A 20,218-nucleotide genomic window follows, 5' to 3' on the forward strand; every position below is an offset into this window, starting at 1 on the left:
TATATAAAAAGTCATTTTATAAAGCGTTTTAGTTTTTATATATATCTTGTATATTGTTAAAATTTTGTTTTTTAAATACATTTAAGCACTAATAATTAAACCGTATAAGAATAATAACATTATGACGTCATATGACGTATGTTACCAAAATATGTCAAATGACCTTGCCAGTTTGTAAACAATACATTTGTTGGATGTTAATATTTTGATATATTTTCTGTTTTCTTATTTATTTAGTATTCTTAGAAGTTTTGTTTTCGGGTCAACAAGTTTAAGTTATACATATAATACGATGAATATTGATTTTGAAACCATGGCTGTTTTAGAAGAGGAATCACACAATGTAAGTTCGAATTTCCTTTGTCAATGTTGTTTAGAGTTTTGTAAATGTGTTTATTATTGTATATTTTTAACCAAAATTATATTAAAGATTAAAATAATTGAATGCGTAACGTGACTTAATGTACACGTTATCAAATATTACGTTATCGAAATCAACTCCTTATTCATGTGGTTTTGACACCATTTCCTTGTTCAATCATATTTCCGTCCGACATTTCTGTAATTATTCTGTTTAGTAGTATTGCACAATAAGATTTAAGATTTTCATCAACGTTATTAAAAATGATTACTCAGGTATTTTTACAAATTGATTATAAGTTTTGATATTCTAATATTTAAAATGATAACACAATCATTTTTCAACCAATTTTATCAATGCAAAATATATTTTTATCAGCTTATATCAACACAATGAAATAAATATTTCTTCCGTTTTAATTATCAATAGAAATTCATAATACATTTTACAATATGCTTAGTACTTTTCACTGCAATGAAACAATATTTTTATGAGTCCTGTTACTAAATTGTTTTTTTAATATAACCAATAAACTACACACTAGTACACCATGGTACATGTGTTTAGTATGAATGTAGATGAATAGAAAAAGGAAGAGCAATAAAATTGATTGGGCGAGTAATGACATGTCCTAGAGATGAGTAACTGAGAATATGATATGCCCAGAAGATAGGTAACCTTAGGTGAGAGGAAACAGTCTTGTGACGGTATGTGTCTACAAGTTATACCATGATAAATAGATATATGGATAAAAAATAAAACATGTATATTTAGATGAGTATACAATATAAGAATACTGCAAAGATATACAAATATTATACAATATTGATAGTTTTTCTTTTTTTTTTAAATTGTACATGTTCCTGTTTTTCAGTGGCTAAGACTTTGATTCGGTATGATTTGAGATATGTATAGAATCAATCATACTAAATTGAAGAAATACAGTTGTTAAGAAATTTTAAATGTTCTTTTTTCAATGTTCTGATTATTATTAATAATGCAAAAATTTTTTTTTTGATAGCCGTTATCATTCAAAGTAGGTATTTACATAAGTATTTTAATATTTTTTCTAAATTTTTTGTTCCCTATATTTCGCTAGTATTAAAATTACCAATTTAAACATAGATGGCGTTTTTGGTTTGTTTTGTTAAAGGAAATAATTTATCTTGTTCACACTAGATGTCTCTGTAGATATATTAGTACTTCTTTTAGCATTTAGTAATTTTTTTTTTAATATTCAATATTTATGTGTATTTATTTTTAAAAAGAGGTAAAATAACCTTTCTGCTATAATATAATAGTATTGGAATAAATATTGAGTTTGTTTGCTGATATTGTAAGTATTTAATTGATATTTTAATATGTTTATTTATACTTATAAAATGATGAGCTTATTGAATCTAAGTTTTTTTTTTTTAATTTAAAAAATAATTAATTATTACAATAGCAAAAATATCTTTCGACTAAATGGTATTAGCGAGAAGTATTATCTTACTCTACATAGTTGTTTTATATTATTAAAGTTATCTGATTCATATTAATGAGTTTAAAATTTATGTCCATATAATAATATCAACCTTCTGACAGTTATCGAATTAACAAAGCGACTTAATTTGTAAGGGAAGGGTAGAACTTAAGGGTAAGTGTAATTTTTAACATAATTAAAATCTTTTTGGGATCTTTTATAACTTTTTCCTAATGGTCTTTGATTAAAGAGAATTATAATAGATTTAGAAATTGTTGATTATTTATGAAAACACTTATTATTTATAAAAACTTAAAAATTAAAAAAAAAAGTCTGATCTATGGATATCTATCTTTTATTTTCCTTGTTTTGGTAATTTATTGAAAACAAAACTCTACTATACAAGCAAAGTTGGTTGTTTTTACCTCTTATTCGTTGGGATGGATGAATGGATTCTTATAATTTTGACACATGATAAATTTATATAGAAATTTTCTCTAGATCTAATCGCCTGGTGCCTCTATTTTTCTTTAAAATCGACGTCACCTTTATTGGGAAAAGAAGTGTTTATTAGCAAGGAGTGTGTCTAGTACGTAGCGTGGCAACACTGACATTAGTGTTCATATATACTGGTAGGCATCTGGCTGACATTCATATACGTATTTGCGATCAATCAAATTGAAGAGAATCTTATATCGCTTTAATTTAATTTGATTTTCATTATTCATAGTGCTGATGTCTGACTCACTCAAATACTACAATCATGTACTGGTACAGACAAACATTCTCACCGAGTATGACCGCCGATGCTAGTCCATGTATGTGCGCACTCCGCATACACAACTCTTATGTTTGACTTACATAGATAGTGTATGGTATAAGATTTTTGCCTGTGCTGGTATGTGCTACATACATGTTTATATGGATCGAGTTTTTTCATGTAACAAATACAAGCTTACTTTAATTAACGTATTACTTTCGGAGTTCATCTAAATGTGAATTTTTTTATTTAATTAAAGATATTAAAATTAACAAGCAAATGTTCAAGTTGTCTTCATAAAAAGTGGTCTCAGAATTCCTTTAGAAATTAGAATAATATTAGAAGTGTTTATTATTTTTTTAACTATCAATGACACGTGTACGATCATAGGGTCTAAGATCTTTGCCGTTCATTATATTGACTCACTGTCAAACGGAACGTAGTAATACAAAGTATTCATATTTGGCAGAATAATATTAATAGAATAAGTAATGAGTGGGCGGGCTTTCTAGAAGAGCCTTCACAAAATCTCTACCGGAAATAGAATGCTTTTTCTACTATTCTTATTATTACATATTTTTTAATAAGCGGCATTTACAATGTATGTAATTTATTACTTTTCAAAATTAATCACGTAGATTGAACTAATCCAGAGTATATTTTTTACATGATTTCTATTTATGTAGTTTACTTTTTGAAACTTTTAGCGCTGATGCATTTGCATCTGTCTGATGTCTTGTCGGTTCATAATATTGCATGAATAGCACGCGCCGTTAGGTGAAATAGTCGATAGTTAAAAAAACATCATATATATCTAAGCCAAATACAAACTATAATGATTCCTCCATGACGAACATTCAAAGTTACAAGTGTAAATGGGTCTTAAGTTTTTCATACATTTCTCGAGTACCTCGTTTAGAAATCGAGCTGATTACATTTCGAGATCATGTGCGCGACATTACGACGTTTCTTCCATTCCTATTGTATTTTTGTGTTGGTAGCCTAAACGAGATCACTCTATTTTGAATCACTTATTTGTCAAGAAGTTGTAGCATTCGAGATAATAGATTAACCTTTGCCCCTTGTTAATGCTATAAATATTAACTAAGGTACTTCAGTGACGTAGTTATAATCTTTGTTGCTCTTTGGAGACGTACGTTTAATGGACATGTTTGTTTATGGTAGTCAAAATAATGGTTTTAATAATAAATAAAGGAAATTTAAATGCAACAATAAACGGTGCTAAATTTATAAAACTATATTTTAACAAAATTTTTATATTTTCCTTTTTTTTTTAAAAGCACTTGGAAATATTTTAATAAATTATTTAAAAAAGTGTAGCATAATCTTTTAATATTTTTTTATTCTAAAACGAAGTTCTCATCTTGTCCAGGGAGTTAAGGCATATCTATATTAGAGCGAGCAAACCTATTACATGACGATTCGCTCCAGTCTTAAAGGTAAACGTATTGTTAGGACTCGGAAATAGACAAGTCAGCCCACTTGCTGGCATATAATTTCACAACTTCTGAACATGAAGAAGTTGTTGGCGAAGCGCTTTGTATTGATCGGATTTTCAACAAATGTGGATGGTATCCTGCAATACGCTTAGTACTCAGCTCTGCGTTTAATCTAGTTGAGTTGTAATCTGATGTTTGATGTCAGAGTTGTCCCGTCGATAGCTCCAATACCTGAGTGGACTTGAGCTTTCTATAAAATTAGAAGCTGTAAAATATAGCTTTACTTTATTTAACCCAGTATATAAGAATACTCATATTTTTATTACATAAGTATCCAGCTTTTGTAGTTGTTATTTCTAGAATGTTGGTGATTGATCATCTGATGTAGTCCCAAATGCACATATATGAAGCGTGGTTGCCAAAACTATGAATATTTCATCGTTTACACTTTGTAAGGCATCGAGTACTGAAACTGACATCATACCGACACAGTTTGTCAGAATTATTGACGTTTCTGGGTTACTTTTCAATTGGATCGTAGCGTAAAGTTATATAGTTTAAAGTATTAAACTGTGAATGTCACATTGCATGGGCTTACTCTGTTTTTTCGAGGAGAAGGCTTGAAGCTCATTCCACCATGCTGCTTCAATGGTTTCTTCACGATGTTTTGACGAATTAGTAACACAAATTAAGCATATGAAAATTCAGTGTTGCCTGCCCGAGTTTACAGATACGATTTACACGTTTTAACTACTGAATTATCTCGTACCTACCACCCGCAATAACTGCGCTTACTAGCGCAAAATATTATTTCAATTATTTACTGAGATCAAAGTGTTCAAACATACAAACTAACAGCTTTATAATATTAGTATAACTATACATTTGCTCACAACAATGTTACCATTTATATGAAATATTCAGAGATGTAAATTTTTTGCCATTGCCATGAATCGTAATATTTCAATTGCAAATAAACATGTCAACGACGAAGGAAATATTTTGAACGATGAATTTTAAAACGAACAATGTAGGTTTTTTGTATCTTGAAAATATCTTATTGGCTTTCAGGTATGACCTCGCATCTGCGCAATATGTGTTTTAACATAATTTACTACGCATAACTGTTTGACGATATGCGACTTATTTTTTGGTGTCTTTTTTACTTAGTTTTTGTTAAATAGAAAACTATTTATATGCAAGTCCCAATTATATTTTTTCAATTATTTAATTCATAATATGTACAATATTTTTTCTTACTTTAAAAATATTGTACATATTACGAATTAAATAATTGTTAGAGAACCTTGATTGTAATTGGAATACTCTTTGAAAAGATAAATTGTTGATAGCTCGAACTCATATGAGCTTTTGTAGAAATAGTTCTATATATGAAATAAGTATATTTTAATTAAATATTATATCGATCTACTCGGGCCAGCGCAGTTAAGATTTTTATGTGTTATTTTTTAGTTTAGCTTAGATGACAAGGTTTTTACCCAGCATGGGGCTATAAAAGAACTAGAGAGGCGGAATTCGTAAGTTCGATCCTGACAGACTGAGATATATCTGCATCTTTTTTTTTTGTTTTTTTTGCACGCAGTGGAAACCTTCAGAAACGTACCCAGCTCCCGTGGGGAGGGGGGGTAACTGGGTTATGCGGGATTCTTACCCATTAAAACCACTTCGATGGCCGTCCTCGGCACGGATCGGAGAGACTGCGGGATCGTGTTGACATAACGCATCCGCGGTCTCTCCCGTGCTGTGCTCCGCCCGTAGCTCGGCGGAGCTCTCCTCAGGGGGCGAAGGTAATCGCCCCCACTCCTCCCTAGTGCGTACGTCAGCGTGCGGCCATTCCGGCTTCCGTCCTCCTCAGAGCCGTCTGAAATAGGACACGCGAGGCCTCTACCTCACGCATCTACGGCCCCAGGGTTACGCCCTATCTTTTAAGCTCCGGGCGTTGGGATATCTGCATCTTAGCATAAGTTTCATAGATGGGATGGGGAAGCACTACTGATGCTAAAAAAAATGAAAAGTTTTTTATACATTCAGAGGTTGATCTGTCGGTATTAAATTAGGTATGAAATATAAACTCTTAACCAATGGTCACGAAATTATAGTGTCAACAGAGTCCCATCACCACTGTCAATAGCATACTCATTTCTAAACTAGAAGTGGAATTAATATAATTTATATATTATAGCAGTAAGGATTATTGTAATTTTGACGTCAGGACTTAATTGTTATTTAAAACAAAAAAGAAACAATAAGAAAAGTTTATTTGAATTAAACAATAAAATAAAAAGAGAAACCGTTAAAATTGAAACAAACAACAACAAAAGTGGAAACAAATTAATTGCTATACTTCACCTTTCGTAATTATCATTCGTAAGCCCTAACCCGTTTATTTGCAGTGAGCGCATTGTGTTTTTCCTTTCATCTCCCTCTAGCTGTTACTAGGATACTGAGGATATTGTCATAGTTACTCCCTTCTGGCATTCCGCGCACGAGCCATTTGTATTGTTGTGAAACATTCTATGTAATATATGTTATTATTATTCAGTAGGTATATAATTAGATTAGATTTGTGTTTACTTGTTTACTTGCTTATACAAGATTGTTAGAAATACAATTTTTTACTAGAACGTTTAGTATTTTTAAGTCAGCATTTCGAGAAATTTGGGACCAAATGTAGATATCATAATGAACATTTGATAATATTTTTATAAAATATGAATAAAAGTTTTCTATAGTAACAGTCAGCTTTAAGAGTATATGAATATTGTCGCTAAGGTTTTTAAAATGGGAAGTTAATATGCTCAGAACAAATCACAATCAGTACATTTGAGCATGATTTCTACCAAGACAACAGTCATTTTAACCTCATTATATGTATGTCATAGTAAGTTCATAAATTTGTTTATTTACAATAATTAATTTAATTAGCCGTTCTTATAATAACGTTTTATTCTTATTTTTGTTATACTTTTGCATGTTTTGTCTTTAGAAATAGTTCCTTTTTTTTTGCTAACGTAATTTAGCTTTTTTTAAGTTTACTTTCAAAGAATGTATTATCTTTTTTTTCTATGCATGTTAAGTTAGCCTATAAGTAAGGTATGTATTTTTTATATTTAAGTTAAGTTTAAGTTATTTACTCTAGAATAAGAAACAAAATTGTATACAGCGTTGGCTTCCTATTTAATAAAATAAAAATAAAACAATTTAAGCTTGTGCTAAAGCATACTTGCAGTTAAATTTCGGTGTCTATTTCCGAGAATGCTTCTTAAAGAATATTTTTGTTTAAGAGTTTAGTAATATTTATATAGTTTAATTGAAATCAATATGAATTGATACGATAGCTTCAATATTAAAGGTAAATTTTGATAAAAAAATTAAAGGAAGGAATTCCGCTCTGGGAAGTCATCCAAACAGGTTTGTTTTGTTTCTGCTTTAGAATAAAAAGCATGCCAGTTTTGAGCATGTCCAAACACGGCATACAGATGCAGATGTGTCGAAAGTCGGTGACTTTATTAAACGCATATTGCTCGACCTGTGACGCTAAACATTATTATCACTGACAAAATAGATTTATTTGATCGTAACACGTTTTTGTAGAATAAACAATAATAACGGAGCCGACATTATTAGTAATGGGTAATTGAATTAAGTAACTCTTTATATATGTATTGTAAAATTTTGACAATACATGTAAAAAAAAAACAAGAAAGCGAGAGAAGAAAATAACTTTACTTGGGGCTTTGTGCAATCCCGTCTGGGTAGATAACTACTCATCATATCTTCTGTCGCTAAACTGTAACTGTACAATACTACTGTATTGTTGTGTTCCGGTTTGAACGCCACACCGGGTGAGTGAGCCAGTATAATTACAGGCACAAAGAACGTAACATCTTAGTTCCTAAGGTTGGAGGCGCATTGGCGATGTAAGGAATGGTTAATATTTCTTACATGTCTGTAAGCGGCGGTGACCACTTACCAAGTTTTTTTTTTATTGATATCATATTGTACACCATAAGATAATATTGCAGAAAAATGCTCCGAACTTATTAATCTTTGTTGCTATTAGTTAGAAACAAAAAGTATTCTATAAAAAAAAATTTAATAACAATATTTTAGTAGAAGGAGCGGTCTTATGGCTAAATAGAAATTTCTTCCAGACAAATCGATAGGGAGACCTTTAAATAGAAGGCAGGTAGGTGGTTCAATAATAGACTTATATAGAATATAAATATGAAGAATAATATTTAGGTAAATTACTCACTTATATAAAATTAAACTAAAATATATATAACCATTAAATCCTAATAAATATATCAAAAACAAATAGTTCCTTACTCAATAGGGGGAGACCCTTAGCACAGGGCAACCTAGTTTGGGCTCCTGTCTCCCACATATAACTGTATTTATATATATTATAAAAAAAATGTAAACATTATTGTCTATGGGAGAGAATAAATAAATTTATTATTATTATTATTATTATATTATTATTAAATAATAGTCGTATCTTGTTTTGGGATAGTAATTTGTTGTATGAATGATGATATCGTTATTTTTAAATACATAGATTAAATGATTCTATGATTTTATTGGCTGTACAGTAAGGGGTGATTAAAAATTTAGTTTAACTCCGTGTGTGTACGAACAAGGAAGGGTCCCAAGATATTGATATTTGTCATTCATATTAATATTATTTATTAAATTTAGTGTAGCAATTAAGTAAACTCAAAAACGAGTGTTTTAATATTTTTGAATAAATCGTAAATTCCCCAATTGCCATACATAATCGTACTTCTAAAATGCAATAGCCGTTACTGAGTGCAGCCAAACGATAAGGTCACATTAACTCAAGGTGGGGAGGAGTACAATACGCTGTTGCGACACCACACTTGTTCTCGTTGTGCGTTCTCACATTTGAAGTTTAAACCATTCGTGTACTGCATGCATTGTAAAACTGCGTTTCGCTACGCCATCACTCCAAAAGTTAAAAAAAAAAAAAAAAGAATTTAATTTAAATGCGCGCGGTCGCTCGCTCTACGTAGCGTTCCGTCAGTGTGTGTTGAGGCAGTCTCAGAAGCGGTCACGGCGCCCGGTTATTCCGACAAATAGTAAGTTATATTCGATTTCTTATAAGATTCCTATGTGAAAAAGTCTTTATAATAGTGATTTGATACGACCGGTATTATAAGGTATCGTGTATACAGCTTAAAATATAGTCGATTATTGTATATTTTAGGTTATGCATTGACAGTTACTACGCCGCATAAAATCGTCGGTTGACGCGAGCTAACGACGCAGTTTGGTTGGTATCGCCGGCCTTTTGTTGCTAACTGAGAAACAACGAACTGCGTACTTGTTGAAATGTTTATTATGAGCAACATTGTTGTATGCAATTTTAATAACAATATTATCACTGACCAGACAGACTATTGTGAAATATCCACGGCTATCAATAAGTTATCTTTACAACTTTGTTAGGTTTTTTCCTGCGCATATATTTATAATGTTTATGTTTATAACTAGTATATAAGTGTGTAAAATGCAAAATGCAAAATATAGGAAAAGTTAAAAAAAAGAATCAAACTCATAAATATCTTTCGAAAGCGTTAGAGAACCGTACGAATTACTTGATATAAATGTATTTGTATATAAATATAAAAAAAAAAAACAAATATAATATGAAGTATTGTATCTCCGGTAAATATTATAATGTCACTATAAAATAAAAATAAACTAACCAAAGACCAACGCGTGGTCGCCAGTGATTCATAAATTTTCAGTTAATCGTAATACTATGCTGAAAATACTAATGCACTAACATATTTTCTTTATTCATGGTGTGTTATTGGAATTGCGCACTACATGCCCGATCCGCTCAATAAAAGTACATTCGTTATTAAAATAATTACATATCGCAACAACGTATATATTTTTATGATAAGTGCAATTACAATTTTACCGGATGCGTACATAGGTAGGAACGTGTGTAATAATTAAAATGAAATGCGAAACTTATATATTTAATATATTTATTGTATAAATATTAACTCTTACAATGGAAAAACTTAACATACTTAATCAAATTTAACTGAAAGATTTAAAAAATTTAAATGTATCATAAAATATGATGTAACGCATGTGATGACGACAGTACTTGACCCAGGATACCTAGGTACAAAATAGACCTGCGCGCGCCGGTGTTTCCAGTAAATGATAGTTCATCGGGCTCTTGCATCTGTGCATTTTTTTTTGTCTGGAGCCCCGCCCTAGTTTCCTAAAATCAATAACTCACTTGCAATTGCGCTCGAAGGTTCCATCGTTCGAACGCAGTACCTTTATGATTTAATGCGTCGCACGACCGTTAGTCGAATCTAATTTATGGTGAGTCTGTACTTTAATTCTTAATACATTTTTGATTTTCTCCATTGGAACACTTAGACTTTTGACGAATTTGCCTGGACCATTACATTGAACGTCTATTTTTTTCAAATTTTTTTTTGTTGTTCCGTGGTAGTGGTTTTTATTTCTCGTGAAATTTTGTATTACATTGATTTGATAATGTATATTGCAAAGCTTTTGCGTTTTATTTATATATGTAAAGCGATTGTGCATTTTGAGACAGGGTATGTGTGTTATTTATTAAATATCAAATTACTTAGTAAATAAATGCGAAAGTGTGTTTAAATCACGTCTTCATCACAGCCGATCATTATGAATTTTTGCATGGACGTCGTGAGCACTATTGAAAAGGAGAGTACCTAAAACCTCCCTTCTCCCACATGCGGGCGAAGCGGTGGACAAAAACTAGTACCTGACAATTGCTAAAGAATATTTGCCATTTAAAATTGAACACAACACTATTTGGTTTGTTGCTAATCATAATTATAATTTTATAATTATTTTGAAACGTATTTATCGTTTTAAATTCGAAATTACGTTCGCGAAGATTGAATAGTAATATTATATTTGTTTTCTTTTTTTTAATTCGATTCAAAATCTTTTAAAGAAAAATTTGTAAATGGAAACTTGATCTCATTCATTCATGGCTTATATGAAGTATTACTTCTTCTAAATGAATCTACGCAGTTATTATTTATGTTCAATGTCTAAAACGTGTCGTCATTGATACTTTCACGCGATGCCATTGAAAGATATACATCTAGCTATGGCTCTATATGTATTTGTACTTTGGCGTTTTCCATACAAAAAAAAGACAAAAATATTTTTTGTTTTTAAAATCTGTTATTGAAATTAATTTTCAAATTCACTAGTCGAAACGCATTTTTTTGGCAATAACGAGAATTTTACAAATAATCATTGTGCAATTTATTACATTTATAAATACATATTTATCTAGATTAATGTATTTCATTCAATCAGTGACTACGCAGTTTAAAAAAAAAGTACAACATATAAGCGCATATGTGTGCGTCATTGGAGTGGATCTGGGTACATGTAGATTGATTACTGTAACCTTTATGTTTTACCTTGGTTTCCAGTAAACGTATGTTTAATGCAGGTTTTTTTAATAGTAACGCTGATATTACTACTTAAATTTCACGGTTGACAGAGTGCGTAATACGTGGCATTATCTATCCTGACTTATCTCAAATGTCCACTTCTAGAAGTAACCTATTGTGATGACTGCGTGATCATGCGGTTTAAAATCATTGGTTTAATAGCTTACTTATATGACTGTATATCTGGTTCAAATCTCAGAGGGTGCCAATAAAAAGTTATTGGATTTTTCGGTCGAGAATTACTCTTTAGCAGACTGCGGTTTGGAAGTTAGATATGTTAAAACTCCCGTGCTTCGGAAAGCATGATAAGCCGTTTAGTCCTGCTCTTGAACTCTTTCCGATATTGTCGAGTTTTCGTCTCATCGGATAATTAGAGTAAGATAATAGGACAGCTTGTGCACACATTTTTGCAATATTATGTCCTGCGCAGAGAACCCTTGTGATTATGCATCGCGGCCTAAATCGAATAAAAATACATCATCAACAATGAAGTCCTGACTTTTAATAGATTAGGCACCCTAAGTAATTAAGAACTGTATTCAGCATTACAATACTGTTATAAAGTCTAGAAGAATTGTAGTTCTAAGTCTATGACCTATTGTATTTGCATTTTGTATAATTTATTTTTTAGTATTTGTTATTTATTATATATATTGTTATTAAACATATCATGAAAAATGACATGTGCAAGTTGTGAAATGGGTCAATTTAGGTATTTAAGTTTAAAAGCCGAGATGGCCCAGTGTTAAGAACGCGTGAATCTTAACCGATGATCGTTGGTTCAAACCCGGGCTAGCACCACTGAATTTTCATGTACTTAATTTGTTATTATAATTCATCTCGTGCTTGACGGTGAAGAAAAGCATCGTGAGGAAACCTTCATGTGTCGAATTTCACTGAAATTCTGCCACATGTGTATTCCACCAACCCGCATTGGAGCAGCGTGGTGGAATAAGCTCCAAACCTTCTCCTCAAAAAGGGAGTGAAGGCCTCAGCCCATCATTGGGACATTCACATGCTGTTACTGTACTGTAAGTTTATTATAGATTCATCTTAACAGCTATTCTGCTATTAAAAATACTTGTGCAAATAAACCTTATCTTATTGTAAGAAAAGCATAGTTGCAACATTTTGTATTGTTGATATTTGCTATAACGGCTGTCATACCAATAAATTTCTATAGCTCTGCGGTTTTTAATAAACGAAACGTGATGATTACATGCCAGTCACGAAATACTTGTTCATGCCATGCCAAGGATAGCCTCTAAACATATTTTATCCGAGAGCTAAGTAAATACGTCAAACTCGATACGTGGATGTTTATTTTTATTATGTTTTTTTTTTATTGAATAGGTAGGTGAGCAAATGGGCCTGATGGTATGGTAAGTGGTCACCGCCCATAGCCATTGGCATTGAAAGAAATGTTAACCATCGCTTATATCGCCAATGCGCCACCAACCTTGGGAAGATGTTATGTCCTTTGTGCCTGTAATTAGACTCACCCTTCAAACCGGAACACAACGATACACAAGTACTGCTGTTTTGCGGTAAAAAAAATATAAATTTTATTACGGTTTTAAGTAAGCGGTTAATATGTAACTCAAATTAATTTTAAAGCGTTTTGTCTAATATTTTACACGTGTGACCAATATGTCAATTATATTCAGAAGACCCACCTACATTGTTCTCGAGAGATCGAGTGCAATGTAAACAACGCGTTGTGCGTTCTTTAACATCCTATCAAGTGAATTTATATTGGCGGCTCCCGTTAGTGCATCGGCTATGTTTGCGTATGTGTATTTGTTGTTCGCCCTACTGGCTTTAACAGCGTCATCGGGTGGGGGAGCGAGTACTAGACTCCGCCCTGAAATTAGAGTTTGTGTTTGTGCGCATATGCGACCCGTTTCTTCTTCTTATCTCGTTTGCGCGTGACAGTATATCATGCGCAAACGAGATGCGTCCTTAAAGCACAGTATTAGGCAGAGGGAGCAGCAAAGCCATGCTATTAGTTATATAATGGTAGTAAATATTTTTATTTTTCTTTTTAATACTATTAATTATTTTCTAATGACTAAGGTCGTACGACCTTGGATCACTTAATACATTAAAATATGAAAAATATTGGTTATGAATAGAAAACAGGGGGTATATATATATTGTGCGGTGCATATTATGTATATGTCCTAATATTGGCTTCATTTTCGATTTTAGGACACAGATCCAGTTGATTATTGGCGAGTATGTGTAAGCAGCATAAGAAATTGTAAATCATATAAAAGTAATTGCCTTTTCTCTAATGCAAAACAAAACGAGTTCAATTGGTTACTACTTAAACTTTCTTTTATAATATTAACAGAGCGATTGTCATTTAGCATACGAGGTCCGATGCATCGGTGCCATCGACCTGCGTCTTGCTATTACTTATCTAGCATGTTTTATTAGCTCGTAAAGTTTGCTTAGTCTTTATCAAGTTTACAAGTCTGTTACGATCTGACTCATTAAATTCTGTTGTGGAGATTATTTTCTGAAACATTAAGATGAGCTGGTCGCATTTGTTTGCTTTCGAGGTCTAGTTATTTTACAAGTTTATATTTAAACTTTTTAGTACGTGTGGAAATTTTGCTAATTTATTTTGTATCTTTTCCAGCCAACCGATTTGTCTGAAGTGTGCATCTTTTGAATTTAGAATTCTAAATTGTAGTGTCACCAGCGCCAAAAAGGTGTCCAATATTCGTAATTCGATTAAATTTTCGCCAAAGATATTTTTTTTATAAAATTTGTCATGTTTGGCAGATTTGTTTATAATATTAGCATTCTTCACTTCATTAATATAATGCCCATTGCTATCATTTACATAAATTTCAGTCTGTTTTTAGCAAAGTTAAATTGTAAACATTTTTAATATGGCTCGTTAATTAGGTTTAAATGTCTAACTGTGAAAGCATTTAAATAAAAGTAATAGCTTATAAATATCCGACCGTTGGGCAAAGGTCTCCGCTTCAATGCGGGTTGGATACAAAATTGGGCAGGATATCAATGTATATATCCGTTACAGTTTTTTTTTAGACACACGTCTGTCACACTAAACTGACTATGTTTTTTTAAAATATGATCAAATGAAGTCATCGTCCATTTTATAATTTCAAATGCTCAATATATAATTATATGAAGATGGTATTAAAAACAGCTTGGCAATCTTTTGTAACAATGTACAAATCTATTTATAGTTTGTCAAAGCGAAACTGTTAATAGCTCGTCGAACGCACTTGAACGGTTTTGACATAATACGTTTAAAAAAATTGTGACGAAGAATCCTAAATAATTTTTTACGTTTAAAGTTACAAGTTTTGCTCATTAACCTTCCTTTAATAATGGTATGTAGATATTTATATATTTGTATTTCTCTCATGATATGATATTTTTGTATATAATGTATGTACCTAAGTTGTTTTCCCAAATGTATAATTACCGCACTTTACTGAACACACATTTAGTGAATAGGGAATATTCTTTCTTCAATATTTTAACACGTTACACCTTTTTAATGACTGCACTATAATACATAATTTTTTTGATTATAATTTTCAAAACGTACTTCGTTTTTAATTTTTTTTTTATCTAACCAAAAGTATCTAGCTATAATATATAAATAATTAATTACATTCAGAACCAATTTGATAATTATTTCAATATTTTTTTATGGTTGATATTTATCGACGTAGTTATGTTCAAAACAATCGTTCAACAGGAATCCCTGGGCGGGGTGTACGGGTCAACAGGCGCGTCCGGTGCGGAGGGGGGTGAGAGGAGGGAGAGTGGCAAGCGCGGCCGCAGACCCGGCAGAAAGGCGCAACTCGACAAGCAGGACATGAAGGCTAAACTGGGTGAGTGTCGATCTATTGAATACTTGCTCTAAGAACTACTTCAAGGATTTGAATTTACGAGCTGTATTTGGATTGCTTTTTGTTTTATCTAAAGGAAGGACTAATTGCGGATATATTACTGGTTATTTTTGGTTCGGACTGCTTGACAAATTGGAAAATTTGTGAGCTCATCGTAATGACATCTAGAAAAACATATTACCATTTCAAATATTTACAAAATTAACATACAATAAAATAATCCAAAAAACTCTACACTCGGAAACTACTTTTTAAAACATGTCATGGGTTACACTTGAGTTATATTAGGGCGAAGTCGGGATTATCGGTCGGTTAGCCAGTTGATATTTATAATATAACCATTCGTTGGTCTCATGGCCAACTGAGCCCAATCCCTTGGAATGAATCTCAGTAACAGTCCTGAGTCAGTGTAGCACGTAAAGCTGTTAGTTCAGCGCCTGGTCTCTCTTCGATTTTGACGGTTAGCCGTCTTATTGTATTTTCGCATTGAGGGTATAGAGAGTGCACTTTTGTTTGCATCAACTGTCTGGACTGTAATATCTAAAGATTTTTTGAAATTATGTTAGCAAATTCTGGCAGACGTTGTCCTACCTGGGTCTATATCCCAATTTGTGCAAGCCCGTCTGGGTAGGTTCCACCCACTTATCACATATTCTATCGGCAAACAGCAATACTTAGCATAGTTGCGTCCCAGTTCGAAGGGTGAGTGAGCCAGTGTAACAGGCACAAGCGACACAACGTCTTAGTTTCCAAGGTTGGTGGCGCATTGGTGATGTAAGGAATGGTTAATATATCGTACAGCGCTAATGTATATGGGCTATGGTGATATTAGCGAACTTCTGCATACACGTTGTCAGGGGTACTGAAAAGATCATAGGGTACCTAACACGGGTAATGTCCCCCCCCCCAAATTTTGTACTGAAGTTGTGTTTATGTAACTATTCACGAAAAGGTATTTTTTGTTTTGAAATTAATAACAATTGAAAACAATTTCGAAACTTGAACTGTAACAACAATAGCATAAGAAGCCTTACCTTACATTGTATTTCGAAACGAAGGAAACCCATAAATATTTTTGAATATAAATAATAATGACTAAAGAAAAATTTAACAAGAAACTTTCTTTTGTATTCGTTATTTAAAAAGCTTTTTTATAGAATATGCGTTGAATTATATTGTACAGGACTAAAAGCCTGTAAATATCACACTGCTGGACTAAAGCCTCTACTTTAGAGGATAAGGCTTGGAGATTATACACATATACATTTTGTAATGAATTATAAGCAAAAAATTACGTGTAAATTCAATGGTGCTTGTCCGTGTTCGCACGCGTAAACTTCGGTTAAGAGCCTCGTGTTATAAGTTATATTTGTCACGTGACCTACATTATTGTCATAGTGTAGTAGGTCGTAGGTACTAACTATTTCACGTCCCACTAGTCGTTTAAGTATCGGTGCTGTTTATGTATATTTATATGGAACTTTGGATGAACTTGTATATGGAAAAATATATAAAAGTTCCATATAAAAATTGTAATTAAATTAAAAAAAAAAAGGTTTTAAACTTATATTAGAATACGTTTCAAGATTATTAGATACATCTGTTTCAGATTAGATGATCATCTTTAATCATTATCGAAATATCACACAAAAACAACAACTGAAATCGTTCAACTTACTAAATCTGTTTTGTCAAAGCTTTAATACAAAATCTGTTAAACAATGAGTTCTTTCGTTTGAAATCGTACGTATAAACAACATGTTAATTTAAAATCAAGAGGAAGTGCTCGTAATCCGTATTTCAAGATTTGACCTAAATAAACCGCAATACTAACTGGCAATAAAAGTTAAATAAAAGCTTGTAATTACAAGTTTCATTAATAATATGCTTGATTATTCTCCCCCTTTCTGTTTTAGTAATGCTTGCATGTTTTTATTTTATTTTAGCCTATTGGGCGTGCTATGAAATTGTATTAATAAGTTTATTATTTAAGTAATTTTATCTTCTATTACCTTTTACTGCACTGAATGTAACGTTTGTTTTGGCAGCATATGTACAAGGCGTAGACTGAAAAGCAGCCTAGCTGAGACTACGACCTTTCACAAAATTATCAAATATAACATTGTTAACTCTTTATTTTATGGTTTTGTACCTTAATATTGTCTTTGTTTCTTTTTGGTGAATAAAGTTATTTTATTATTATTATTATTATTATAATACAGCTTACGCTAATTATTGACAATATTTTTTTATGCAGGTGTAAATTTATTAATTAGCGAATTAAAACCGGATTAAGTTGCGGTAGTCATAGTACATTTGAAAAACATATTTACGTTCAACGGACGCGCGCCAATGATACAAAGCTTCGTCATGTCGCTGGGTCCGGTCGGTACCGGTGCGCTCGGTTTTGCGCGCTTATATTATATTGATTTTTTAAAAAATGTAATCTTAATAGTTCTCAATTAAGATTTAATTTTTTATTCAAATCTTAAGATGTGTATTATTTCTCAGTTTCTTGACATGGAAACATATTTGACAAAAACATTTTTTTTTTGTTTTATGTTACATGGAAGTTAAAAAAAGTGTCTTAAAAGTGTCTTAACCATATGCTTAAATTATATTATGATGTGTTTCAGAACAACTAGTACTCTTTTGTAAAACAATGGCCTAACAGATCTTCCCCGCATAATAACATAACAATTTCCTTTTAAATACATACAATATTATAAAAACTCTTCTTCGCATTCTGACAATCAGAAATCAAAATTGTCCAAATGACAAACTCTTAAGTGACCGTTGATACTATTTATTTTATTTTAAAAACAAAAGTTATCAATTACTGGTGGTAGAGCTTTGTGCAAGCTCATCTGGGTAGGTACCACCAACTCATCAGATATTCTACCGCATAACAGCAGTACTTGGTATTGTTGTGTTCCGGTTTGAAGGGTGAGTGAGCCAGAGTAATTAATTAGTTCCCAAGGTTGGTGGCGCATTGGTGATGTAAGCGATGGTTAACATTTCTTACAATGCCAATGTCTCTGGGCGTTGGTGACCACTTACCATCAGGTGGCCCATATGCTCGTCCGTCTTTTTATTCTATAATAAAAAAAAATTCAATAATTTCAGAACGTAGCAGGCAGTCGGCGCGTGAGTGTCGTGCGCGCAAGAAGCTCCGCTACCAGTATTTGGAAGAGTTGGTTGCCGATCGCGAGAGATCAGTGCTTGCGCTGAGGAAGGAACTTGATAAGGTTAAATACTGATTTTATATACAAAAAAATTCTACTTAAACATTTGTATTCATTAGTATCTTTAACGTATATTTAAAATAATGTAGCACAATTGAGAGTAATTAGGTAGTAATGATCTAGTTATCTCCGTGATTTAAATTCCTTGGCCAATTTAAGGAAGCGAGTGCACTTCAGCACAAGCTAGTTCTATTATTTTAGATTTTACAAGTGTATTCAAGACTTTTCTCGTTTTCGGCATTGATTTCTATCTTGAGAAATCCTGTATCGGAAGCCGAAAAGAGTCTTCTAGTCTACGGTCTTCGGGTTCTTGTATGGGTGGTTGAAATATTTGCTGGAAAATAAATATGCGTTTTTAAATTTCGTTTCTTCTTCAATTAACTTCAAAATGAAAATATTTAAAAACTTTCATTGTTGCAAATGTTAATTCTTTTGAATTAAAAATTGCCACTCGCACATCAAGTCTTTATAGCTTCTTTTATGGTTACCGAGAACATTTTCGAGCTAGTGGGTAATTTGAATGCGAAAAATTATCCTTTGCTTGTAAAGGATAATTTTTCGTAAAAGTAAGTATAAATATTATTACTAAGATTTATTTACATTAATCTCTTGGATATAAACTGTTATCGTACAAAGTTTAATCGAAAGCTGTCGACTGGTTTTTGCATCATCAGGCAGACAAACGAACAGTATGATTTTTAATGCGATGATCGTACAAACGCGCCTCTTCGCGTTTATCGTACAAACGCGCCTTTGAGCTGTGCGATATAATATTAATTTCCTTTAGCTATTTACGTCTACGGTATTTTTTTATATAATTTCAGTATTACAAATGGAATCTCGAAATCGACCAAGGGCGTATGCCGGACGGTATAGAGATGCTGCTTCAGGAAATGGGGGTAGTTAAACAAGAGGAAAACAAGCCTTTTTAAGTATACAGCCCCTTCAGAGGTAACTTTTACTATTTCTCTTCTATTTGTATCTTGTACGTAAAATGAAAATTCTTCAACAATCTGGACATTATAGAAGATTTTGTTTTTTAAAGTAATCACTTTTTTTATAATTTATTGTTATATGGAAGACTGTTGGCTGGTATTCTTGCATGAATTTAAATAGATATTAATATTTTTAACTATACCATTTCAAATTTAACAAAAACTGAAATTCAAAATTTCATTATTTTTAATAAATATATTATACATATATACGTAGTATACATTTCGAGTAGTTTTATATATGTATTCATAGTTATACAAAAAAGGCTTTAGTATAATACACTTATATATTAATAGTTTTGGTATCAATGTTCATATTTGGTTTAACCAATTTTAAATATCCCTAGAGGAAAAGAAAATTTATAGCTGTTTTTTTTTTTTACATATAAAATTATGTCATTTTAAATTGACATTTAATATTAAAACTCGTACCGTACGTTTTAAAGATGAATTTAAAAATGTTTGTAATTATTTTTTTTATAAAAACCTAAC

The 20,218-nt window shown here is 31.8% G+C and overlaps 1 protein-coding gene across 2 annotated transcripts; it reads left to right on the forward strand.

Annotated features, from left to right (window-relative positions):
* Positions 1-173: 173 nt before the first annotated feature.
* Positions 174-19,999, forward strand: LOC126776930 (REPTOR-binding partner). Of its 2 annotated transcripts, none has more exons than XM_050499798.1 (4): positions 174-343; positions 15,333-15,468; positions 18,613-18,734; positions 19,556-19,999. In XM_050499798.1, the coding sequence occupies exons 1-4, from the start codon at positions 293-295 to the stop codon at positions 19,661-19,663; spliced, it is 417 nt and encodes a 138-aa protein (XP_050355755.1). In that variant the 5' UTR covers positions 174-292; the 3' UTR covers positions 19,664-19,999. The 2 variants fall into 2 exon arrangements, with proteins under 2 accessions (XP_050355755.1, XP_050355756.1); XM_050499799.1 differs by lacking the exon at positions 174-343 and adding an exon at positions 10,427-10,445.
* The last annotated feature ends 219 nt before the right edge of the window (positions 20,000-20,218 follow it).

Source organism: Nymphalis io, chromosome 21 (genome assembly GCF_905147045.1).
Source record: "Nymphalis io chromosome 21, ilAglIoxx1.1, whole genome shotgun sequence".
Classification (NCBI taxonomy): domain Eukaryota; kingdom Metazoa; phylum Arthropoda; class Insecta; order Lepidoptera; family Nymphalidae; genus Nymphalis; species Nymphalis io.